The following is a 15,990-nucleotide window of genomic DNA, read 5'->3' on the forward strand; positions in this document are numbered from 1 at the left end:
GCTCACAAGTGGTATTTCCATAACTTATTTCATGTATTTATTTTTTTACTACTGAAGATGACGTTGTGACTTTCCATAGGTAAAGTGGTGGCCATGTTTGTAATTTTGTCGAAGAAACCATAAAAATGTAAAACTCATGCTGCTGTGCAACTGAAGTGTCCCTGAAAGTCGCTCCCCCCCTCCCTTCTTTGGGGGTGTGGCGAAAATTGGCATAATCAGCGCATTAATAAAAGCAGTGTGCTCAGCTGGTTACCCCTATTTCGTATTGGGGATGAAGGGGTTAATTTTTCATGCACTGTACATGTCTTATTTTCCCCTCTGTTCCTTGTTGTCCCCATTTGGCAGGATTGTATGAGCTTGCAGTATAGTACACCCCAAGCACACACATATGAAAAATATAAGTGTGAGATAAAGGGAACATGTATTGTCAATAAAGTGTATTTTTGCTACCGGTTTTAAACAGGGACAAGCAGGATGAGGTTTTTTTTTTCTCCTGTCATTAAAATGCACACAAGAACCAAATGTTTTGACACCTACGAGCTGGGTCACTTGCCTATGCAAGCTTCAAAGGTAACAGGCATTGTCCATGCCTGTAAGTCTCTCTGGAAGTTGCATATCAAAAGACCCAGAGTCAGGGGGGTGTTAATTGGCCAGATGGATGCTAAATAGGAAATCCTGTTGACCATTTGTGCTAGCTTACACCCTGAGTTTCCCCCTTCCAGCCTGAGAGGGGCCAGGTAAAGAGGGGAGTGCACCTATGCTAAGTAGCCAAGGTGGCGTTGTCGCACATGCTCTGTGTGAACAGGAAATCCCTAGTGCCCACTCTCCAAATTGTGGGCAAGTAGGTGATTGGGCAATGATTACTTTCCCACGAGGGGGATTGGGTGGGTATGTTGGCGATAGGCTTCCAAACCCTATATACATCCCACCCAGGCTATTCGTTTTTCATTCTACCATGTGAGCGGAGTTCCAACACGCTTCTCATAGCGGAGAAGAGCAGCAGCACATTCCTGGAACGCAAAGAGTCTTATTACATCGGAACCAAGGACAAAACTCTGCGTTAAGACACTGTGAGTGCTGGGGGGTTATCTGATTAACCCCAACGGACCAGAAAAGACTTTGCACATTCACAGAAGGATTGGGCTGGCAATTTATGCCCTTGCAAAAGGACTACATTTTAAAAGACAATCTTCTGGTGCTTTGCACCTTTCTGGACATTATCCCCTGTTCCTATACCAGTAAGTGTAATTATTAAGTGTATTCTGCAGTTGTCATGTGTTTGCCTATCAAGGGAATAAATCTCAGTTTATTTTGCTCAACTTGTTCTGCTCAATTGGGATCCACAAAATATAAATTTGTTAATAAGTGTGTCCATCGTGACAGGGGGGATCACTCTTTTTTTGTTTGTTTTCTCCTTGGGACTTGGATTATTAACATTATATCATTACACAGCAGAAACCCTTTCCTCTATCTCAATAAATCTAAATATTACCAAATATTTCCAGAACGATACATCATAAAAAGAAAGGATAGTGTTGCTGCATACATAGGTTTCTAAAGGGTTATATTAACATAAACTGTGTTTTTAAAAATAGAATTTTATGAATTGCACCTATCATACACAGTAATGTAGTAACATTACATGTACAGTAGGGCCCTGCTCATACGGCGGGTTCCGTTCCAGGGTGCCGCCGAAAAGCGGACCATAGCATTTGCTATGTCCACCAGCGATTTTCAGTGTCTCCTACCCCTTCTGCGCATGCGCAGACTCGGCCGTCCCCCTTCTGCGCATGCGCAAACTCGGCCGTCCCCCTTCTGCGCATGCGCAGACATGGTGGCCCCCTTCTCGGTACCGTCGTATTGGCGGATCGCCACGAAGCGCAGAGAAGCGGGGCCCTAGTGTACACGTATATACAATCCATACACACTCTAACCCTAACACCCACCACATCATGTCATACAGTATATATTTATGTCAAAATGAATGCTATAACACTCCTTCTGACACAAATATATATGATATGATGTGGTGGGTGTTGGGTTCTGAGCTTGCAGGGATTGTGTATATTTGTAAATTGTCATCTAGTAGCAGTTGTTTGGAGGTTAGTGATCCCTACTCCCTGGGTTTTAACTCACTCCTCCCCACTTTTTAAGCAGCAGGTTTTTTCATACACCCTTGGAAGACTGGTCTATTGAGACATGTCTCCCTCCATTGCAGAGGTAAATGAGACTTTTCACAGCCAGTGTCAGGACCTGCAAAGTGGTCATGCCATGACGTGGCCGCAGGCTTATAATGCTTTGGCTAAAGCGTTTAACTAAATGACCCCTACTTATGAGAAGACAAACAGTTAAGTATTTAACTATATATTTTTTATCATATTGGATGTTGCATTGGGAATTTTTGTCTTTTGTTGTAAACATTACATGTACCCTTAATTATAACTGGCATGTAACTGCATCCATCCTACATTTTACTATACTATGCTTAATTGACCAAGTAAGTCTACAGTACATCCCTAATTATTTTTGTGGAACTGTTGTTTTTTGTGAAAATATCTTAACATGGCAAGCTCCTGTGCAAGTTAAATCATCATTACACCGTCATGCACCGTCTCTGCAACATCAGCAATGCGTAAATTCCAGTCTAATTATTTTTGTATTCAAAGCAGAAATGAGTAATATCCAGTAATAAGAATTATGAATCACATAATGAGTGGATGTTTTGCCACAGTTTATGTAAGCTGAATAATTGCTGGCACTGATATATGCAAACTTTTGAATCCATGCAGATATGTCTCAACAGCAGTGCGCCCGCCAGTGTATGTATAATAAAATAATTCGGAATCGCACCGAGGCCCCTTTACAATTTAAGTACAACTTAAGTACTGTGTTTGTAAGCTGGTGAGCGCAATTATATAAAAGCAGCAATCCCCTCTAGAAGCCTATATAATGTTTGAATCTTGCCCCTGAAAATCATGATTTTTTTTTTAAATCACTAGCTTCTGAAGTTACGATGGTAACTTTTAGACTTGTCTGGGGATGGCTGCATTTTAACCTCCTAGACACTTATTATTTAAAAATGCTTATATCTCCTGAATGAAGCATCAGATTTAAGAAATAAAAGTAATTAAATTAAATAAAGGAAGTAAAAATATCAAAGGAAAAAAGAAACCGTGATCAGCACGGCCTACTGCTTAAATTTAGGAATCAACGCTCTTTGTGTAGTTGTGTAGTACCTTTTTGCTGAAGGGATCTAGTGCAGGTACTTCTGGCAGTGAATGAGGTAGAACCAAATATTATTACTCTTCAACCACCAGGTAAATGTAAGAAAAGATTTTAAATCTAGATTTTGAGTCACAATTACATGGTGCTATTGGAAGGCTTCTCTTGTATTCACTGAAATACAGATACAGCGCAGTTCTTGGTTCCCAGCATTGTAGCTACATGCAGATGCAATGTTGCAGCTTTTCCTTTGAGAATGTTAATGTTAACCATTTATATATTCAAAAAAATGTACAGATAGGTGTGAATTCACTTGGCTCTGGGAACATGTGGTTAAGATATCTCTATACAAGGTGGATACAATGGAGTTATAGAGCACTTGGTGTCTGCCATTTAAATGAAATTGCTACTGTACGCTTTAACGGCATAAAAACTCAGATCTCCAGTGTGCCACCGGACCCCTGGCACTTTGATGTCCTTTGGTCACGATCCAATCTTGCCCTGGATGCAGGTTATGGAAATAAAGGGGGCTCCATGGAAGCAGTCAGTACGATCGGCACCTACAGTACAAAATTAGCATATGCCCTGATGCACCTGGTACATCATAAGGGCCCGTTGCGTGCCAGGTACATCAATGGTGCATTGTAAAAGGTTAATAAGTGGACCTATGCCATAACACACTGTCAATCACCTAAAGACATCTTACAGCCAGTACACTTGAATGGGCTGCAAGGTGTCTACCAGTGATGGAAGGTGTTATGTAATAGAACAGCTTAGTAAATATGGCTCCAGATACATTAGTAAAGAAAAGATTTGGATATAAAGATCTTGTTTACTCAATCTTTAGTTATATATAAAGCCCAACAATCAGTCTGCAAAAATAAAAAGCAAACAAAATAGCTCCAAATAATGGAACAGTAATAATACTTCTAATAGCATGTGGGTAGAGATTTTCAAAACGATGCATTTTAGATGAGAGAGGATGCTCTCCAGGACAGAAATACCTTATGGGCACTTTTACATTTAGTGCTCTTATTGTATTGGGGTTTCTTAAAGTCTAATGGATTGCATATATAATCTTTGCTATTTAATAAAAAAATATACACACATTTTAAGACATCAGTTAGCCAATAAAAGTACACTATAATAAGTGATATATATCCCCAATGATCTTCCAGGTACCACAGTTGCAAGCCTCTCTTCTCCATGTTGCTCCAGCACATTTTTTCATTTTATCTTCCTCTCTTACTTTTGGTCGTAGTCTTGTTTTTTTAATCTCTCTTGGAATCCAGTCGAGTACCATCTTGGTGCAACAATAGTCATTTCTTCTTGCGATATGTCCAGCCCACTGACATTTTAATTTCTTCACCTGTGTGATGATGTCACAGACTTTTGTTTGGTTTTGAACCCTGCAAGGGGGGTGAAGGAGTTAACTCAATTCCTCTGCAAAGATAAGGAAGCTACCGCTGAGGTGTAGGCAAAATCAAATGCTTTTTTTTTGTAATCTTCGAATCTTAAACTAAGTGGTAGATCATATTCATTACTTTGGGTGATCATTTCTTTCCCAACTCGGATGTGGTCCATTGTGTTGTATCCACTGCAAATCCTGCTTGTTCTCTATTCTGGGTAAAATCCAGAGTCTGTTACATCCGATGAATGAATATCATCGTAAACATCTTGAAAGTGATTGCAAGTAAACTGATTGGTCTATAGTTTGAGGTCTTCTTTGTCTCCTTTCTTATGAATGAGGATAACTATTGCATTACTCGGTTGCCCTGGAATTATCCTGTTCTTCAAGCAGCATGTAAAGAGTTTTGCAAGTATTTTTTCTACTTCTTCCCTAGCTTCTTTCAAGATTTCAGTTGCAATGCCATCTTCCTTGGGAGCCTTTCCATTCTTCGTGGATTGTATTGCTTTTGCCACTTTTTCTGGGAGGATGCATGGTACATCATTTGTGCATTCTTCTCACTTGTCATCTGCTAGATTGTGCCCTGTGTTATCTGTGTTCACATATAATTTCACGTAGAAGTCTTCAACTCTCTTTATGATACGTGCACAGTCTTTTATTGTTGATCTATCATCTTGTTTGAGTGCAAGGATTTGCTCCTTTCCAACCATAAATCGCTGCTTTGTATTTAAGCTTTTGTTATCTTTAATAGTCTTCCTCACCAATATATTAAAAGTGTACACCTATTCTATTACAGAGGTACAGATAATGGAAGAATCACTGGAGTAGGCTTGATCTTTAACAACAGATGAAGAAACAACATAGTGGAGTATGAAATCTCATCAGAAAGAGCAGCCAGAATCGTCATTCAGTTGACAAAGAGATATAAGGTTTAAATAATCCAAGTGTATGCTCCAACATCAAGTCATGCAGACAATGAGGTGAAAAACTTCTACCTACTACCATGACATCAAAAAACTTAACAACAATCGAAATTGTCACCTCAAGATCGTTATGGGAGATTTTAATGCAAAAGATTGGTGTCCATCAGAAAGATGAAGCATCAGTTGGAATAATATGGTTACGGGAACAGGAATAAACGCGAAGACAGATTGGTAGAATTTGCAAAATGTGAAAACTTCTACATCATGAACTTATTCTTCAGGAAGAATCCAAACAGAAAATGGATATGGAATGGACCCAATGGCGTCAGGAATGAAATTAACTGTATGCCGACTAAGGCTGCGCTTATAGTGCCGGCGATGCGACATCGCTTCAAAACAATTGTATTGATGCCGTTGCGTGCGCTTATAGTGGACGTGAAGGCGCGACGGTGCTACCAAAAATTCTTGTAGTCACTAGAATTTGATTTTGCAGAGACGGTCTCCCCATGTGACTGCCTACAAGCCAATCACATAGCCCCTCTGAAAAATAATTGATAGTCCTCCAGCGCGAGGTCTTATTGCTTCTTTCTCGGTAATATGTAGAGAGAAAGACAGAAAACAAAAACACACCACAAACCAGTGGTATAATATGCGTTGATATCGTTGCAACGGCGACGGGTGATGTCATCGGCACTATAAGCGCGGCCTAACAAGAAATACGTGATTTTAGACTACACAGTCTTAAAACGTTTTGACACAAGTAGTGATAACCGATTGGTTCGCTGCAGATTTCATGTGAATGTGAAGTTGGAAAGAAGAAAATTGATTAAAAAGACAAAACAAAATCAACATCAATAACCTAAAAATAACAGCAGAGAATTTAAACTAGAACTGAAAAATCGCTTTAGCGTGCTCAATATCCATGCGTACACTTTAACAAACGATTCTGAAGGAGTTTGGAAGAGTGAACTTAAAAGAGCAGAAAAAACTGGAGGAATCGCTAACAAAAGAACACAATAAGAAAATATTTGATGAGACAAAACAATTCATGAGGAGACGACGAGAAATGAAGCAATCTCAGGACACAAGAAGAAGAAGTACAGTAAATATGCAGAGCTGTGCAAGACAATCCGCAAACGTATAACTGAAGATGGAAGAACATCAAACTGTGATTTCTTTTTACAAACATTAGTTTATAAAGTTTATTTATTAGGCTGAATCATATGAGAACCCATATGAATGGATACATTGCCTATCAATACTTACTTGAATACCTCTTCCCGGTCTACATTGCAGTCTTGAAACCTCCAAAGGCCATCTCCAGAACTTTACTGTACTTTTGATTGACCATGATTATGAGTCTCCATATCAGTCTCCATATATATCAGTCTCCATAACTATTTCACACTATGAGGAACATTTATCATATCTCCCGGCTGCAAAACTGGGGCACAAAATCTGCACCACATTTATCAAAGAAAACATTTCAATTGAAAGCAGTGAGATTTTCTCCTTTGATAAATCGGGGCCGGTATTTTTGGGCCAGTTTTTTAGCTAGGATACTTTAATAAATGACCCCATATGAATGTGTACACCAGTGGTTTTCAACCTTTTTCTCTCTCGGGCCCTTAACCACAGTGCTTAGTTGCTGAGGCACCACTGCAACAGGACAGAGGGACAAACTGTACAGAGTCATAGGAAATAGAGACAGACAGTCAGAGGGGGAATGGAGTCACAGAAAACAGACACACACACAACAGAACAGTCACAGAAAACACAGACACACATCGACAGAACAAATACATACCTGGAAAGAGACACACACACAGCCTCACCTCTCTCCAGTTCATGCTGCTTCCTCCTGTTAGGCCACACCCCGCAGGCTCTTGACATCTCCTTCTGATTGGCTACTGCTGTGTAATATAGCCAATCAGGATAGAGGAAACTGCCCAGCCCCCTGGCAACTGCCCTGCTCTGGGAGATCAGGGAAATCCCACGGCACCCTTTTGATCCTCTCACGGAACCCCAGGGTGCCACGGAATCCCGGTTGGGAAACACTAGTGTACACAATCAAAGGTAATAAATGTAATGAATTTAAATGGACGTGAGAGTTTACCACAAATACAGCTCGTACCTAGGTGTTTGGGAACTTGCATTTCCCTTCTTCGGCTTCTTCAGGACATATAAGGTATGGAAAGCCCAAGCAGAAATTAAATTCATCATGATCTGTCACGGTCTCATATGTACCAGAAGAAAAAAAATTGCATAGTCTTTAATTCTCTAAACAACTCGTATCACTGTAGAGTTTTCAACAGAACTGAAATCTACACTTTTGAGCTGATGTATCAAGGTCTCCCGGCTGTAAAAGTGGGGCAAAACAGGAGCACAAAACTGCACCAAATGTATCAAGGCAAAAATCCCATTGTTTGGAAACCATGGGATTTTTAAAATACATTTTGTGCAGTTTGTTGCACCACTTTTGCTTCACCTTTGTAGCAAGAAGATGTTGCCCCATAGTCTTTACATGGATTATTGATGTTTAGTTTGTCTCTTACCAGTCAAGCTTATATTGAAGACGGTATTCTCTCTCTTCAGCTTCATTCAGATCGTTGTTATAGTTCAGTAACTGCTGTCTCATCCGGGAGACGTCTGTGGTAAATGCCTCGGGGAACTGATCCGCTTTATCCAGTTCTTGCTGTTGTTGCTCCAGTTGATAAGTAAACCGTTTAGCATCTTGCAGCAGTTGTATCTCAGATTCTTGTAGGCTGTGCACATACAAAAAACAATCAATCCATACTCAAGTTATAATCCAGTCTAAATATAATTCCTCGACATTGGCGAATGTGGCGAAATTAGTTTAATGATTTTTCCCGGGGTTCACAAAATGGCTGCATTTTAGTTTCAATCAATCCTTTAGTATGTGTAACTCATCAACTACAATGTATTCTTATATGGCTAAGGTAACATTATCTATTGTTACAGTTTGCAGCTCAAACACGTGGAAATATTGTCAATAAAGTATCACAAACAGTAAAGAGTTACAAAGATCCTGCACTGCTGGGGAGGTGTATTAAACTGGCTATTAAAATCAAAGGATGCTCAGTATATTAAAACACATTAGAAATGGCATTAAGTTGAATTAAAACAATTTAAAAAAAATGTATTAAGTATTATCTAATACTACAGAATGTATTTATTTAAAAAAAACACGTAGGATATTGCTTGGATTGCTCACTTAAACAAGGCTAATGCATTGCAAAACTGTGAAAGTTTTAGTTGGTAAAGTAGCTTCTGTCGCACCACTTTAAGATTGAAAACAATATGGAGTTACTTTCTACACTGCAAAAAAAAATTTAAAAAATGTATGTGAGAGATCAAAGAAGGAACTAAGCAGGCAAACACGTGTCTCAAAACATGAGATTGATTAGAATCAAAGAAGAAATAAAATGACACACCTTGTTGAAACCACAAAGATACAAAAAAAAAAAAAACATCTTTCCTGTTAAAAATGAAAACATGCTCTTGGCACACACGGTAGTGTTTTTGTAAGTAGTTTCTCTTTTTTAGGTACAGTAACAGTTTTTATATGCCAGGCTCCACCACACACAACCTAGGTCAGTTATATAGCTATTTTTAAGCATAGTTGAAATACTAGTTTGGGGTTCATACATTAGTCCAAAGGCTTTGTTTCATGGGCGAATAGCTTTTTCATAAAATGTATGCATGATTAAATCACTTTATGTCCAGGTTTGGGCGATATTCATTTGTTGAGTAGCCCTTTTATATATAAATTTAATTTCAGAAGAGCTGACCAGATGGTTATGACACTTCTCCGTGGAGAGAAAGCCTCTTGTTTGAGCACTGTAATTTTCTTGTGTGCCTTGGAAAGTAACATTATCTTCCATTGCTTCAGATGTCAATTTAGACTTTGTCTAATAATTACACCTGGATTATTCTTTCATGGCTTCTTATACTGTGAGCTCTGTTTAAGAATACATTATTATTGCTATGCCTGGGTGATGCTTATAATGCAATTGCATACTTCAATCGCAAACACTACAAGCATGTAATAATAGCACATTTCTTTTCTTATACCATTTCTTCTGTGAATGTTTAAATGGGATCATGATCAGAATGTGGAGTCTACAAACTGACCAACACACATTTTTAAGACCTCACTTTCAGCAACTAGCATCTGAAACATTGAGGCTAAAAATTAACTTCTGCTATACTATTATGAGCTTGTTATTTCAAGTTCAAATCATGGTCAAATTCAAGTTGTACAACTTGTTCACTAGTATAGTAAAATCCCATTGATGATTTATCCATCAATCAGTGGAGTAGACTATAAAATAAATTTCCCCTGCTTCAAGTGTGTGATTGTGCAAAAGTCATTCATCACTCCATCAATACACGACTTCATAGAGATCAACCACATTTGACTGAACAGCTCTTGGTATTAATATTTACATTAAACCATAGACCATACATTTGAATGACGTTTTCCGGTGTCCTCATAAGCATAGAATCTGTGCATAAGCACAGTGGAGGTGACCACAGATTCTTGAGGTACTCAATGTAACCCATAAAATAGTATCACAACCTGAACCAATCTACACCTTTTAGGTGCAATATGGTCTAATATTGAACAAACCGCTCCAACATGTAACTACAGGAGATGTTGCAGGACCCAATTATCCACCTTGTTGAAGGCTTCTGACATGTTTAACATACCCAACATAGCATATATTGCCCTGAACAAGTGTTTTAAGAAATGTAGAATCTGTTTAGTGAAATTCTATACTATTATTGTTTATTTATAAAGCGCCAACATATTACACAGAGCAGGACAATGGTGGAACAGAGTGGAACATAAACATAATGGCATACCAAATAAGTACAATAAAACACAAACAGATACAAAAGATAATGAGGGCCCTGCTTGTGAGCGCTTAAAATTTAGAGGCAATAAGGGGCAACGTTAAAACAAAAAGTAAAGCAGCTGCTCATTGAGGGACCGAGTCTGGCTCCAGATGGAATTTCTTCCAGCCACACAGCTGATCCCATTAAGATTTGGGGGTGTGGATGTTAGAGTGTGTCACATGGCATGGAGTTTGGTCCAGCCACATTGCTGATCCCATTTGGGTTGGGGGTCGGGAGGAGATTAGGGGGATGCCAGATAGGATTTCTTAAAAAGGTGAGTTTTCAGGGAGCTTTTAAAAGTCTGAATTCTGGGGGAGAGTCTGATGGTGTGTGATAGGGAATTCCAGAAAGAGGGTGCAGCCCTCTTGTAGGTGGGAGTGAGAGGAGGTAATGAGGCAGGAGGAAAGGCAGATGTCATGGGCAGAACTTTGGGGTGTTGAGAGATATATTTGGAGATGAGGACCGAGATGTAAGGCAGGGGTGCGCAAACTGGGGGGAGGGCCCCCTGCGATTCTGGTGGGGGGGGCGCGGCAGGTTGCAGAGGCCCTGCGCTCTTCCCCGAGGCATTTAAGTTAAATGATGGGGGTCCACACGAGGCCTCTGCAACCTCAACTTACCGGGATTCAGTAGTATTCTGGACGCATCGCCATGATAGTATTCATGACGCTGCGGGGTTATGTGACGTACACATCGCCATGGTAATGCCCATCAAATGACGCCGGGTCACAGAAAAGGGGGGGCGGGAGCGCTGGGGCTGGCACATGGGTGGGCGCAGCTCCAAAACTCTCAAAAACTTTGTGCACCCTGATGTAACGGGAGGACCGCATCATTGCAAGAGTTATAAATCAGAACCAGGATTTTTAATTTAATGTTAGAGGATATGGGAAGCCAATGTAGGGATTTGCAGAGTGGAGCAGCAGATGTGAAGTGGTGAGTGAGGTAGATGAATGTGGCAGCAGAATTTCGGATGGATTGGAGTTGGAACAGGCGGATGAGGGCAATGCTGACTAGGAGAAGGCTGCAGTAGTCCAAGTGGGACAAGATGAGTGAGTGAATTAGGATTTTAGTTGCATCATGTGTGAGAAAAGGGCATATTGTACCAATATTTTGGAGGTGGAGATGGCAGGATTTACAGTAGAGAGGGATTAAATGTGAGGGATGAAGGAGTGGACGGCGTGAAAGATGACCCCTAGGCTGTGGGTTTCATTGTTGATAAAATTGTAGAATTATTAACAGTGAGGGAGAGTTTGGATGTAGGGGTGACAGTGGAAGAGGGAAAGATCAGCAGTTCTGTTTTGGACATGTTATGCTTCAGTTAATGGTGAGACATCAAGGAAGAGATTGCGGCGAGACAGTTGGTGACACAGTACTAGAGAGAGAACGGAGAGGTCACAGGAGGAGAGGTAAATGTCATCAGCATAGAGATCATTCTGAAAGCCAAAAGATTGTACTAGTTCACCAAGAGAAGAGGTGTAGAGTGAGAAGAGCAGAGCAGAGGGCCAAGGACAGAGCCTTGTAGAACTCCAACAGAAAGAGGGAGTGAAGAGGAGGAGACACCAGAGAGGGAAACACTGAAGGAGCGGTTGGATAAGTAGGATGTGAACCAGGAAAAGGCTGTGTCACGAAGGGGCACTGGAGTAGAGTGTGTAGGACAATGGGGTGATCAATAGTGTTGAAGGCAGCAGACATCCAGGGAAATGAGTAAGAAATCAAGATACATGAAACTGAAGTCATTACCTTTTCAGTGTCTCATGCAATATGGTATATTTTGCCTTCAACTCCGCTACTCTGGTTCCAGGAATTTTTCCAGAAGAGAACAACTACAAAAAAAGACCAACAGATTAGTAAAGATATTTATTTTTTCAATGGTTAGAAATTAAAATTATACTTTACTTGTTCAGTACCAAAATCACCTGCAATAAATGGCATAGTACATTTTTTGTAATACACAGCAGTGACGGGTATATATACCCACCAGCTTTACACTATACTTTGTACGGGTTGAACATCTGCTGTACAAGGAACCTATTCTCTTCTCCTGATTACCTTGTCAGTAAGGTCGACTCAACCTTATTCTGCGCTACATTTTCAGTACAGGATATACTTTCATTCTCGTTTTCCCTCTTCCCTAAATTTCCCAAATCTCCATCATTTTGTTTTATAACTCCATTTTTATTGAGTTTTTCTTTTTCATGGGAAGGGAGGAGGTGAGGGGTACAGAAAATAAAATTGGGCAGAAGGGGAGGGGTGTATGAAACCGTATCCACACACTCTGTTAAATACAACGCACTAGCAGCGGTACTTCAAATGTTAACAGGCATGCATTAAAAATTAAAATAATAATGTTTGTGGTACCTGACCCCGGCTAGGCTGAGCCAGGTCTACCCAGGCACACCGAACTTGTGCTGGAGGGGATGTGGTCAAAAGGGAGACATGGCCCACATTTGGTGGTCATGTCCAGAGATCCAGAAGTTCTGGACCAAGATCCAGACACTTATCCATGAGATCACTGGAATCCCCCTCCCCCTTGACCCTCTGACCATGGTGCTGAGCAAACCCATTGACGACCTCCCCCCACCGATGTCCCGGCTGATCAGGGCCATGCTGACAGCAGCCAGATGCTCTATAGCGGCAGCCTGGAAACAGATTAAGGCCCCCTCGAGAGCCACAGTAGTGAAAAGGGTTAATGAGGTCATGACCATGGAGAAGCTTACGGCCATGCTCCAAAAGAAAATGCCCCAGTTCTGGAACACATGGGACCCCAGGATTGAGAGATAAACCCCAAAAATTCAAAGCACCTAGGTCAAGCAACTACCCCCAAACAACTGGAGAGCCACACCGGGACACCTCTGGGCAAGCCCACATACCCCCCTCCTCTTCCCCTTACTCTTTTTCCTACTGAAAACGGAAAACTGTTATTGGTCCTTCTCTGAAAGTAACGAGCAGAAATGTTGTGGGCCCACGACACTATTGTATGTAAAATTATCTTTGACTGTGACCAATAAAAAAATTGTTACAAAAAAATAATAATGTTTGTTATCAACAGAAGAGTAGAGAATGGTTTATAGCTCGTCACTCTTAACCATCATATAAAGAACTTATCAAACCAGATGTTCAATCAAGAGCTGTGGTATATATCAGGTTTACAATAGGGATTGTGCGGTTTTTGGGTGGGAGGAGGGATATCTACAAATAAATGAATCAGAAACCGTGTACAAAGAGACAATAAGAGTTGAAATTCCATAGAATATCATCATCTAATTTGATCAAGTGCTAATGACAAACAGTGGGGGTAAGATTGGATAAGATCTCCATTGCTTGAGATCTTTACATATGGTGGAAGAATCCTAAGCCCTACATTTTTCAATTCTCCTTATCCAGCCCTTGAGTCAATTTGAATTTTCATGTTGAACTAGCTGTCTGATTAAGGACTGCTGCCCACGGATTTAGAGACTGGAGATGTTTTAAGAATAAGAAAGTTTGATAAAAGAGAACTCGAGACATTCAATCTACCAATTCTATTTGAAACACCCGCTGAATGTTACGTCGCTCCCCATGTCAAAGAGCAATGCGATGCAATATATATCCCTGAATGGCGAACATTATGTCTTGCAGAAGACCAGCGCCATTTTAATACTTATAATAGTAATAATAATAATACTAATAATAATAATACTTCTTGTTATATTCTTTTTAACTCACAAGATATTAATAAAATTTACATTTTTTATTTTGTTCTTTATCACTCAATTACAGTGTAAATTGCAGATGCAAACTAAAAGGAATCTTTCTCCATAAAGTTTATTGTTGTTTCACATATCATACTTTTTTTGCACTGCTTGTCGCATATGATTAAGATATTGGAAGGATTATAGTCAGTAGAGCGAGATTTTTTCTAGACATTTTAGGACACTCCACTTGCTCAAAAACTCCAGTGCTTCGTCCCAATGTTTCATCCTCCGGACGAGTTTTAACACTTCATTTAAGGAATCAAGGAGCTTTTCCATAATGGATCAATATCCCTCAAATTTCACTGGTTTGCAAAAACAATGCTATTTGGCATCAGTCTGACTGTGCTTATTATTTATATTCTCATCCTATTATGGGCAAAAAAAGACAAATTCACATCGGTAAGTCCAGAGCTGTAATAAAGTCTTAACGCAACAATATTGTCATGTATGCTGAAATACATAAACATTCAATAAAACACTTCACTGAGCTCTTCATTTGTTATGGGTTATGAGAGGGTTTTTTCTTTTGGATTGAATCTGTTCCAATGTTTACTTATATTGGGGGTTGAAGGCTAGTGGGTATTTTGGTCACAATACAGTCATACAACAGAATACTTTAATTGAGTCCTATTACTTTATTATAGAAAAGAACTAGCAGGACAATAGGTTAGGTCAGGGGTTCTCAACTCCAGTCCTCAAGACCCCGCAACAGACCAGGTTTTCAGGATATCCCTGCTTCAGCACAGGTGGCTAAATCAGTGGCTCAGTCTTTGACTGAACCACTAATTGAGCCACTTATGTTGAAGCAGGCTCCTCGACTGAGCCACTGATTGAGCCACCTGTGCTGATGCTGGGATATCCTTAAAACCTGATCGGTTGGAGGGTCTTGAGGTCAGGAGTTGAGAACCCCTAGGTTAAGGTTTCATATGGATTTCCACTGGAAGCCAAAAGGGCTGCGCGCTGCTGGCCTTGTAATATAAACCAACAAACATATAGTGCAGAAGTACTACAAGACTCTGGTTGCCCCATTTTCAGCCCAAATTCCCCATTGATGTTAACAGGGAATTTTATTTGAAAATGGTCCAATCGGCTGCTTTGGCGGGTATAGCATAAGCCCCCCAAGGTTAAATGATGCAGACACAATGGGACACATGCATCAAGTACCGGTACGGGTTATCACACCCATTTTGGCATTAACTCCCATTCATGTCAATGCATCGATGCATGTGCCCCAATGCATCTTCATTTTTATTTATTTATAAAATGTTTTACCTGGAAGTAATACATTGAGAGTTACCTCTCGTTTTCAAATATGTCCTGGGCATAGAGTTAAGATGACAAATAATACATGGTTGCAAATACAGTTACATAAGTGAACAGGGTATACATTATATACAAGACATTGCATGCACAGTTAAAGATAATATATATTATAGGCGTATGTAACAGTTACAGACCAGATTAAAATGTGAGACAGCCTTAGTTTTGAAAGAACTTAAACTGGTAGTGGATGTGAGAGTCGGTTGTTCCAGTTTTGGGGTGCACGGTAAGAGGAGGAGCGGCCGGATACTTTGTTGAGCCTTGGGACAAAGTACAGTCTTTTGGAGTCAGATCTCAGGTGATAAGTGCTGCATGTAGTGAGGAGCTTGTTCAGATAGCTGGGTAGCTTGCCCAGAAGGTATTTGAAGGCAAGACAGGCATCTTATTTCTTACGTGAGACAGAAGGGAGGTAAAAGATATGTGCTCAAGATAGACAGTACTCCTGCAGAATAAGTGAGTACTG

General features: G+C 40.2%; 1 protein-coding gene across 1 annotated transcript in view; it reads right to left on the minus strand.

Moving 5' to 3' along the window:
* CCDC146 (coiled-coil domain containing 146) overlaps positions 1 to 15,990 on the minus strand; it is a 182,314-nt gene that overhangs the window by 107,753 nt on the left and 58,571 nt on the right. The window contains exons 3-4 of the mRNA XM_075599622.1: positions 12,214 to 12,296; positions 8,109 to 8,318 (exon numbers count right to left, since the gene is read on the minus strand). Of these exons, the coding sequence (XP_075455737.1) occupies positions 8,109 to 8,318; positions 12,214 to 12,296 (293 nt within the window). The remainder of the gene's footprint in view (positions 1 to 8,108; positions 8,319 to 12,213; positions 12,297 to 15,990) is intronic.

Source organism: Ascaphus truei, chromosome 5 (assembly GCF_040206685.1).
Source record: "Ascaphus truei isolate aAscTru1 chromosome 5, aAscTru1.hap1, whole genome shotgun sequence".
NCBI lineage: Eukaryota > Metazoa > Chordata > Amphibia > Anura > Ascaphidae > Ascaphus > Ascaphus truei.